Raw genomic sequence first — 10,711 nt, 5'->3', positions numbered from 1 at the left:
TTTTCCCCCCTAAACTAATGCGTACACCCACAGGCCACTTCAAAACCAATCGCATCGAAGAAAAATGGAGGGAAACCGAGGAAGCTTGGAGAGAATTGAAGTAATGAGAAAAATCACAGGTCGCAATTCCATTGATTTTTCTGATTCTCATATTCATTCCAGTTGATTTCTGTTTCGTCGTTGCTATTTTCTTTCCGTTTTCCAATACAATCTTTTGCAGAGCTAACGAGATCTATGATCGTCGAACTGAGCAATGGAAGCTCCAGGATGATCGCCATCGATCGATTCAAAAGTTACTGCTCCAATTCCCTTGAAAACTGGTTCGTAATTTTCTGTATAGAATATTTTGCTTCCAATCTTTTGAATCTTCGAATTGGTAACCAAATAAAGTTCATGATCTACAATGTTATTAAGTGCTTTACTAGACTACGAATATTCATTTCCCTATTCGTGCGAAAAATTTCTATAGTTTTCGATTATTTATCTACTACCGGGTCTATTGGATCGTGTCGAAGGCCAAATCAGTAGTCGCTCACAAAATACCAGCAGAAAATCAGTGTTACTTCAGATGCGAATATATCTCTAGAACTTGAAGCAGAGTTGCATAGTTTAGCTATGATTTGTCATTTTCAAAAGTCACTGCTCAATCTCAATTCTTAACTCAAATGCATTTTATGTTTATGACCTAGTTTTCAGTCATTCTTTAGTTTTTAGACATAATATTTTTATTTTTCAAGAAAGTTATAGTTCTTGAATGTGAAGATGACACTATCTTGAAATTGGACTTGTGTTTTGAAAACGATATTTGTACCAAAAGAGACGTTTAGATGATTTTTCGCTAATTTTTTATGCAGTTGTTGTAGGTTCAATTTATCTGAAGGGAAGGATGTTCTAACACTTCAAAGGGAAAGCCACGTCCGTAGACTAGGTGAATTAGTTATTCCGATGAATGATACTACAAAATCATAATCTGTACAGACTATAGAGTACACTTGTATTTGATATTATTTTGTTCTATCAGATGTCTTGCTTAGAGTTCTACTCATAATTCAGCAGCTTCTGGGAGAAAATAGACATAGCTCAAAGAGAGATATATATTATATGCATCCCTCTATATTTACAGGTAATCAAACCCGCAATTATGTTCTAAGATGCAACATCTTACAACAATTAATTTGCATGCCTGTTCAGAAAATTTGAATTTCAACATATCCTTCAAATTTATGATTTCATCAAGTTCGTGGCAGGAGATTTTCTGAACCTTTCCTTGTTTTGCTTGGTTATTGTACACCAGAGCTTAATGACATTGACTTCCTCATATAATGATGAATATTTTTCAGATCAGTCAGTTGTTGACCGGGCAATCAACGACATCTGCATTCTTTTGCAATGTAGCCGGCATAATCTGAATGTGGTTGGTGCTGCACTTCATTTTACTTTGGCTCCAATTTACATATCTTCTTTTCCTCCATGATTATATTGGTTCATGTGGGATCCAATCTCAGTATAGTATTCAGGGTTGGCTGCGTGCCACAAAAGCCTGTTCTTTGATAAAATAAATGCACAATCGTTTCTTGTTGTCTTGCATCACTATTAGGTGTTGAATTAGGAAGATACTCTTGCCGATCAATTGCATTCTTCTTTTAATCATATAGTTTATGTCTGTTTCTGACATTTAAACTTGTATTTTCTCAGGTTTCTGTTGGTAATGGGTAAGTATCGAGGAAAACATATTCTCAGAAGCTGTTTTCCTTGTGGGTTGATACCCACGTCAGGGTTTTCTATACCATTAGATTCTGTTAAATTTCCTCTTAGTGCTGCAATCTGTTTTCCTTGTCGAAGAAAATTAGGAACTGAATCTTGACATTTTCATTGAGGAAGAAATTTAAGAACTGAATCTTGACATAGTCACTTTTTTATAGGTTGGTGATGGGTTGGTTGAGATTCTCAGAAGCTGGCAGAAGATTTGATTGCTTGAAGAAGCCTAACAGTGTAAACATTATTATTCTTCACAAAACAATTGCCTCTTTAGTCACTCTCAGCTGTAACTGATTTGCATGTATGCATCTCAACCTCTTACAGGCCCACTTTATTCCTGTTCAAGTTGAAGAAGTTATAGGTACGCTGTCTTCCTGATACTAGATATATAATGTTAGAATTAATGGGCTTTAAGCCCAAGGAAAGATTAACCCTAATATTCTCTTCTTTTTTATCTTATACTTGTTTTTTTTTTTTTTTCTCCTTTGTATCTTTTGTTCATATGAGATAATAATAAGAAAGTTAGGTTGTGGTTTTCTCCTAGTACTTAGGTTTCCACGTAACTCTTTACCGCTTTTAATTTATAACTTAGTCAGTCTGCTAGATTAGAGCCTAAAATTAGACGCTTGGAATGATACCTTTAAATTATATTGTTCTTATGGAATTCCTTTCCTCGATATTCTTGAAAGGAAAATCCTTATATGCATCTTAGCCATCACCTATCCCTGTGTAATCATAATTTGTTACATGACTCTGTAACGACTCTACTAAACACACACAAATATTTCCACACACAAAATGGCAAAACAGAGACAACACTCTGCTAAACTTTATTTATGTATAAGCCAAAAGATTACACTAGTCACAATATCCAAAATAACAAGATAAACAGTAAAGAACATACCTAGCTTCCTTTTGTGATAACTGAATATCCTCCCAGGCTATGGCAGTTGACTTGACATAAAGAAAATAAAACCTACCTACCCAATCTCGAAAAGATCTATTTATATACCTCCTTACATCAATCTTTCATTCCTACGCATGGGCCCCACTCGCACGATCCCTTTCCATCATTCTGTAAGACCCCAATCATTCATACATATAAAAGGAGGGGCAGAAAGGTAAATGAACAAATAATTAATGACGACGGAATGATAGAAAGGGATTGTGCGAGTGGGGCCAGGCACATAAATGAAAGAATGATGAGATGAGGTATATAAATAGGTCTTTTAGGGATTGGGTAGGTAGGTTTTATTTTATCCTTTGTCAAGGCGGCTGCCATAGCCTGGAGAGGGTATTTAGCTATCCCAAAAGGAAGTTGGGTATGTTCTTTACTGTTTTGGATATTGTGACTATATAGTGACTAGTTTAACTGTTTTAGCCTATATATAAATAAAGATTACTGAGTGCTGCCTCTGTTTTGCCATTGTGAGGGTGTAATATTTGTGTGAGTCAAGTAGAATCCTTACATTTGGTATTAGAGCCACCACACTGGGGGTGGTCATGCGCCTCATTGCTCAGCAACAAATAGAGGAACGGGTAGATGGGACTGAAAAAGAAATTATGGGTTTAAAGGAGATGATGCTGGAGATGAAGAAGTTGATGGATCGAATGGCTGATGAACTGCGAGAAAACCACCGTTACAAAAGAAGAGAAGAGGCTAGGACTGCTGAAGGTCCGATGTTGAAACTTAAAGAGAAGCTCGAGGATACAGAGACGACTGCAGAGAATAGTGGAGGTAACGTGGACCGAAGTAAATACAAGAAGCTGTAAATGCCAATGTTTACAAGGGTGAATCCCGAATCCTAGGCTTACCGGGCGGAACACTTCCTTTGAGATTAATAACTTACCTGAAGCGAAGAAGGTCAAGGTAGCAGTTGTGAGTTTTGGACAAGAGGAAGTAGATTGGTATAGGTGGAGCCACCACCGAAAGAGGGTGGAATCATGGGAGGACTTGAAAGGAAGGATGTTTGATTTTTTCAATGACACCGAACAACATAGCTTAGGGGCAAGACCGATCCGTATCAAGCAAGAAGGATCCTATAGCGATTTTGTTAAGAAGTGAGTTAAAAGGAGATGATGAAGGATTACCCATGGTTCAACAATTACTCAATCAATACACGTACATATTTAGGCTACCAATAGGTTTACCTCCCAAGAGAACCGTAGACCACTGCATTTTGACTTTACCCGATCACAGACCAATCAATGTTCGACCATATAAGTATGGACATGTACAAAAAGAAGAGATTGAAAAACTGGTGATAGAAATGCTACAAGCAGGGGTGATTCGGCCAAGTCACAACCCTTACTCTAGCCCGGTACTATTGGTGAAGAAGAAGGATATGGACGGAGATTCTATGTAGACTACCGTAAACTGAATCAAGTAACCGTGGCCGACAAGTTCCCCATTTCGGTGATTGAAGAACTCCTAGATGAACTACATGGGGCGACATTATTCTCTAAATTAGATCTTAAATCTGGATATCATCAGATAAGAATGAAGGGGGAAGATGTGGAGAAGACAACTTTTCGCACGCACGAAGGGCACTACGAATTCTTAGTGATGCCTTTTGGTCTCACTAATGCTCCGGCCATCTTCCAATCTTTGATGAACCAAATATTCAAACCTTTCCTCAGAAGATGTGTTCTTGTCTTTTTTTAATGATATTTTAGTTTATAGTGTTAATATAGACGAGCATATGAAACATATGGGGATGGTATTTGCCATATTGAGGGATGATCAACTATTTGCAAATAGAAACAAATGTGTAATAGCCCACTCCCAAGTTCAGTATTTGAGGCACATGATTTCCAGTAGAGGAGTCGAAGCTGATGAGGAAAAGATTCGAAGCATGATTAATTGGCCACAACCGAAGGACATAACTGGGCTGAGGGGATTTCTAGGGCTGACCGGATATTATCGAAGGTTTGTGAAGAGTTATGGGGAGATTGCCGCGCCCTTAACTAAGTTAATTCAGAAGAACGCGTTCGAGTGAAATGAGGAAGCCATAGCAACTTTTGAACAACTGAAATTAGCAATGATGACCATACCAGTGTTAGCACTGCCTGATTGGTCACATCCATTTACAATTGAGACTGATACTTCAGGAGTAGGCTTAGGAGCGCTGTTGTCACAAGGACACCCTATAGCATTCTTCAGTCAGAAACTTGAGCTCTTTCCTCAAGAGCTCAAGTTAAGTCCATATATGAACGGGAACTCATGGCAGTTGTTCTCTCAGTGCAGAAATGGAGGCACTACCTACTGGTGAGGAAATTCACTATTATTTTAGATCAGAAAGCTCTGAAATTCTGGTTGGAACAAAGGGAAGTTCAACCTCATTCTAGAAATGGTTAACTAAACTCTTGAGGTATGATTTCGAGATATTATACTAACCGGGTTTTCTCTTAAGGAAAGATCAAACTGTGGAGTTGAACACAATGACGACAACGGGCATTGTTGACGTAGAACTTATAGAGAAGGAAGTTGAGAACGATCAAGAACTCCAGAGAATTATAGTTAGAGCTAAAAAAGGGTCGTGAACCAAGGAGGAAAGTACTAGTGGAGTAATGAGGAGCTGTTATATAAAGGAAGGGTAGTGCTATCACGACACTCCTCTCTCATTCCTTGGCTACTACACACGTTCCATGATTCCATACTAGGAGGACACTCCAGATTCTTGAGAACTTACAAAAGGATTAGTGGAGAACTATTTTGGAAGAGAATGAAGGTAGATGTGAAGAAATATGTGGAAGAGTGTGACATATGCCAACGTAACAAATTCGAAGCTACCAATCCTACCAGAGTGCTACAACCCATCTCCCATTCTTGAAAAGATATTGGAAGATTGGATGGATTTCATAGAGGGACTACCCTTAGCGAGGGATGTAATGTAATTATGGTAGTAGTTGACCGTTTAAGTAAGTATTCCTACTTCTTAACTCTTAAACACCCGTACACAGCGAAGCAATGGGCTTCCATTTTTCTGGAAAGAGTGGTCAGCAAACATGGTATTCCCAAGTCCATTATTACCGATCGGGATAAGATCTTTCTTAGCAATTTCTGGAAAGAGTTATTCACCACCATGGACACACTTTTGAAAAGAAGCACAACATGTCACCCGCAAACTGATGGACAAACCGAGAGAGTAAATAGGTGCCTAGAGACCTATCTAAGATGTTTCTGCAATTAGCATGCAAGAAAATGGGATAAACTAATTCCTTGGGCAGAGTTATGGTATAATATCACTTTCCATGCGTCCACCAAAACAACTCCTTACCAAACTGTTTATGGCATACCTCCCCTCTGTTGATTTTATGGAATTAATCTATCTTTCATTGATTATTTAATAGAGATACAAGCCTATATATAACCATAGAGAAATACACTTAAGGAAATAATATCAAATAATATCTCCAGAATAATATCTCCAGAATAATCTCCTAAGAATAATCTAATTATATTAATACCCTCCCTCAAACTCAAGGTTGAAATCACAAACTTGAGTTTTCTAAGAACTAAGAAAAGAAACAATATATCTAGAATAGAATAAAAAACCCGAAGAACAAACACACAAAGAACTTCTAGGCTGAAACAAACCCACGAAGAGCGAAACGAAGAACTTCTGGGATAGAAACATAGATCCTCGTATAGAGATCTATAACAGAACCTAGGAAGAACGAAACAAGAACTCCGGGGGCAAAATGAAAGAGCAAAACTGAAGCAAAGTAGAACCAAATCAGGATGAAAACGTGGTCTGAATTGGGCAGGAGCGTTCCGTCATCAGAATGGAACTGAACGAACTAAACTAAAGCAAGTCAGAATCAAACTGAACAGGAAATCTGGGTGAACAGAACGAAAACTGAAGAGAGCTGAGAGGTTGAGTAGATAGAGAGCTTTGCGGCGTTCTTCGCAAAAAGAGAAGATGCGTTTCATGACGGCGAGCTTCACAAATGGAGAGCGGACAAGAGCCGAACCTGTGCGTCGTCGGCTGTGAGTGGAGCGGAGCGGTGGATCATGGATCTGAACAAAGATTCACCCTCTTCAGGATCGGGAGTCTTCAATCGAAAGAGATTGTTTGGTACGAGTAAAGGGCGGTGGCGGCAGGTCGGTCTGATCTGGAGCAGTATGATTCGAAGGCAAAAGATGAAATAAAACACGGATCTGGAAGTCGAAGACACGAACAGAGATGCACGAACAAATCGGTGCTTGCAATGTGCGCACAAGTAGATCTAAGTGAGGATTAATGGAGAGCGAATATGGGTCGAGAGTGCGACGAACTGTGTGGATGGAAGGAGCAGTGATGACGGAAGGAGTAGTGGCGGCGGCGGCAGAATCAGAGATGAGGATTTTGATCTAGGAGGCAGAGCGAATTACTTGGAGACATGATGTGTTAATTACTGATGGGTATGACTCTGCCTACGTCGACGAATCAACGGAGGCAGACGAGCGGGAATGTGACGGCTAGAATACAAGGAGACTAAAACCCTATTGCTCTGATACCATGTTGATTTTATGGAATTAATCTATCTTTCATTGATTATTTAATAGAGATACAAGCCTATATATAACCATAGAGAAATACACTTAAGGAAATAATATCAAATAATATCTCCAGAATAATATCTCCAGAATAATCTCCTAAGAATAATCTAATTATATTAATACCCTCCACCTCCCCTCCATTGTTATCTTATGGGATGAAAAATCTTCAAATAATGAGGTAGAAGCCATGTTAAAAGAAAGAGATTTAGCAATCAATGCCTTGAAAGAAAACCTCTGTACAGCCCAAAACAGAATGAAAAAAATGGTAGATCAGAATCGCAGATAACTCAAGTTCAAAGTTGGTGATGAAGTTTATTTGAAACTACGGCCCTATAGACAAAGATCATTAGTTAGAAAGAAATGTGAGAAGCTAGCTTCGAAATTTTATGGGCTGTATGAGATTATTGAGGAGATAGGGGAGGTCACGTATCGTTTGAAACTACCACCAGAAGCTGTAATTCACAATGTTTTCCACATTTCCCAATTGAAACTGAAGTTGGGAAAACAACATGTCGTTCAACAGTAACCGCCTATATTTAACCGAGGACTTCAAATTACAATTATGGCCGGAAACTGTGTTGGGAGTATGATGGAACAAGGAGACGTGTGGAAATGAATGGCTGGTCAAATGGAAGAATCTACCGGATAGTGAGGCAACATGGGAATCAGTATATCTACTGAATCAGCAGTTCCCTAGCTTCCACCTTGAGGACAAGGTGAGTTAGAACCTAGGGGTATTGTAAGACCCCAATCATTCACACATATAAAAGGAGGGGCAGAAAGGTAAATGAACAAACAATTGTGTGATTCAAGTAGAATCCTTACACATTCTCTCATCATTAATTGTTTGTTCATTTACCTTTCTGCTCCTCTTTTTATATGTGTGAACGATTGAGGTCTTACAATACCCCTTGGTTCCAAGTTCACCATGCCCTCAAGGTGAAAATTGGAAAACTGCTGATTCAACAGATAGACTGATTCCCACGTGGCTTCTCTATCTGGTAGATTTTTCCATTTAATTAGCCATTCATTTCCACTCAGCTCTTTATTCCAGCATACTCCCAACACAGTTTTTGGCCACAACTGCAATTCGAAGTCCTCAGTTAGGATAGGTTGTTGACGTTGGACTACATGTTTTCTGAGTTTCAGTTTCAGTTGAGAAATGTGGAACACATTGTGAATGACAGCTTCTGCTGGTAACTTCAAACGGTACGCGACCTCTCCAATCTCCTCTGTAATCTTGTACGACCCATAAAATTTTGGCGCTAGTTTTTCACACTTCTTTCTAGCCAATGAGCGTTGTCTATAGGGTCTTAGTTTCAAATAGACTTCATCCCCTACCTTGAACTTCAATTCTCTCCGATTCTGATCTGCCATTTTTTTTCATTCGGTTTTGGACTGCACAAAGATTTTCGTTCAAGGCATTGATTGCTAAGTCTCTTTTTTTTAACATGGCTGCTAACTCATTATTTGGAGATTTATTCATCCCATACGATAATAATGGGGGGGGGGGGGGGGGGGTCTGCCAGAAACAGTTTGAAAAGGAGTTACTTTGGTAGACGTATGGAAGGTGGTGTTGTACCACAACTTTGCCCAAGGAATCGACTTGTCCCATTTTCTCGGCTGTTCATTACAGAAGCACCTTAGATAGGTCTCCTGACACTTGTTTACTTTTTCTGTTTTTCCGTCTGTTTGCGGATTAAAAGCCGTTCTTCTTTTTAAAAGCGTGCCCTTGGTGGTGAATAACTCCCTCAAGAAATTGGTAAAAAAATCTTATAACTATTTGTAATAATAGACTTGGAAATGCCATGTTTGCTGACTACTATTTCCATAAATATAGAAGCTACTTGTTTTGGGTGTTTAAGAGTTAGGAAGTAGGAGTACTTACTTAAAAGGTCAACTACCACCATAATTACATTATATCTCCAACTAAGGGTAGTCCTTCTATAAAATCTGTTGGAGAAGTTGAGAGTCCCACATTGGAAAAAACCAAGGGGACTCATACTCCATATAAGGTAGATGGGCTACTCCTCTCATTGCCAATTGGTTTTGAGATGGAACCCCATACTACCAAATTTAACAACCCTAGAGACAATGTAAAATTACAATAAAGGACATATGTATATATATATATATCATAACACTCCCCCTCAAGCTGGAGCAAATATGTCGATCATGCCCAGCTTGTTGCACAGATAGCTTATCCTTGTTCCATTTAAAGCTTTAGTTAGAATATCTCCCAATTGTTCTCCGGTCTTCACATATCCTGTGGACACCAACCCAATCTTGGATTTTCTCACGAATGAAGTATCCTCGACTCAATACATTGTTCTCCGGTCTTCACATATCCTGTGGACACCAACCCAATCTTGGATTTTCTCACGAATGAAGTGACAATCCACCTCAATATGTTTAGTTCGTTCATGAAATACTGGATTAGATGCAATATGAAGTGCAGCTTGATTATCACACCATAATTTAGCTGGCACGGTAATACTGAAGCCTATCTCAGATAATAGTTGGTGAATCCATACTATTTCACACACAGATTGTGTGCTCTATATGACTCAGCACTCAGAACGAGAAACAAACACAACATTTTGTTTCTTACTCTTCCATGAAACTAAGTTTCCACCTACTAAAACACAATATCCAGAAGTCGATCTCCTATCCTCACGAGACCCCGCCCAATCAGCATCAGAAAAACATTCAACTCTCGTATGTCCATGATCTTTGTATAGGATCCCACGTCCAGGAGCAGCTTTTAGATAACACAAAATCTGCTCTACTGCAGCCCAATGATCCACTGTAGGGGAAGACATGAATTGACTTACAACACTTACAGAATATGCAATGTCTGGTCGAGTCACTGTTAAGTAGTTCAACTTCCCAACTAATCTCCTATATCTCTCAGGATCTTTACATAATTCTCCTTCTTTAACAAGTTGCTGATTTGGCATCATTGGAGTGCCACTTGGTTTGGCGCCTAATTTTCCTGTTTCAGACAACAAATCAAGTACATATTTTCGTTGAGACAAATAAATACCTTTCTTGCTTCTCATCACTTCAATGCCCAAAAAATATTTCAATTGGCCCAAATCTTTTGTATAAAACTGACCCTGAAGGAAAGTTTTGAGAGACGAAATACCCAATGCATCATTTCCAGTAATAACAATATCATCAACATATACAACTAGTAGAACTATACCCTTCTCAGATCGGCGATAGAAAACTGAATGATCAGATGTACTCTTCTTCATACCAAAGCATACAAGGGCTTGACTAAACTTACCAAACCACGCACGAGGACTCTGTTTCAAACCATACAGAGATTTTCGAAGGCGACATACTTTATCACTCTCCCCCTGAGCAACAAACCCTGGTGGTTGTTCCATATAAACTTCCTCT

At 38.9% G+C, this 10,711-nt stretch overlaps 1 protein-coding gene across 8 annotated transcripts in view; it reads left to right on the top strand.

Annotated features, from left to right (window-relative positions):
* The window catches only part of LOC116405046 (meiotic recombination protein SPO11-1-like), a 28,128-nt gene continuing 17,417 nt past the window's right edge, over positions 1-10,711 (top strand). For 6 of the 8 annotated variants that reach the window (XM_031888594.1, XM_031888592.1, XM_031888593.1 and 3 more), the window contains exons 1-8: positions 1-119; positions 221-320; positions 855-928; positions 1,022-1,123; positions 1,341-1,414; positions 1,696-1,712; positions 1,923-1,992; positions 2,083-2,119. In XM_031888594.1, coding sequence (XP_031744454.1) covers positions 65-119; positions 221-320; positions 855-928; positions 1,022-1,123; positions 1,341-1,414; positions 1,696-1,712; positions 1,923-1,992; positions 2,083-2,119 — 529 coding nt within the window. In that variant the 5' untranslated portion in view covers positions 1-64. Of the gene's footprint in view, positions 120-220; positions 321-854; positions 929-1,021; positions 1,124-1,340; positions 1,415-1,695; positions 1,713-1,922; positions 1,993-2,082; positions 2,120-10,711 lie in introns of those variants that run through there. The other 2 variants (XM_031888590.1, XM_031888596.1) reach the window with 2 other exon arrangements.

The sequence above is a fragment of the Cucumis sativus genome, chromosome 7, assembly GCF_000004075.3.
Source record: "Cucumis sativus cultivar 9930 chromosome 7, Cucumber_9930_V3, whole genome shotgun sequence".
NCBI classification, from domain to species: domain Eukaryota; kingdom Viridiplantae; phylum Streptophyta; class Magnoliopsida; order Cucurbitales; family Cucurbitaceae; genus Cucumis; species Cucumis sativus.
Note: the sequence above shows the minus strand (reverse complement) of the source record. Positions and strands in the feature narration are given on the sequence as shown.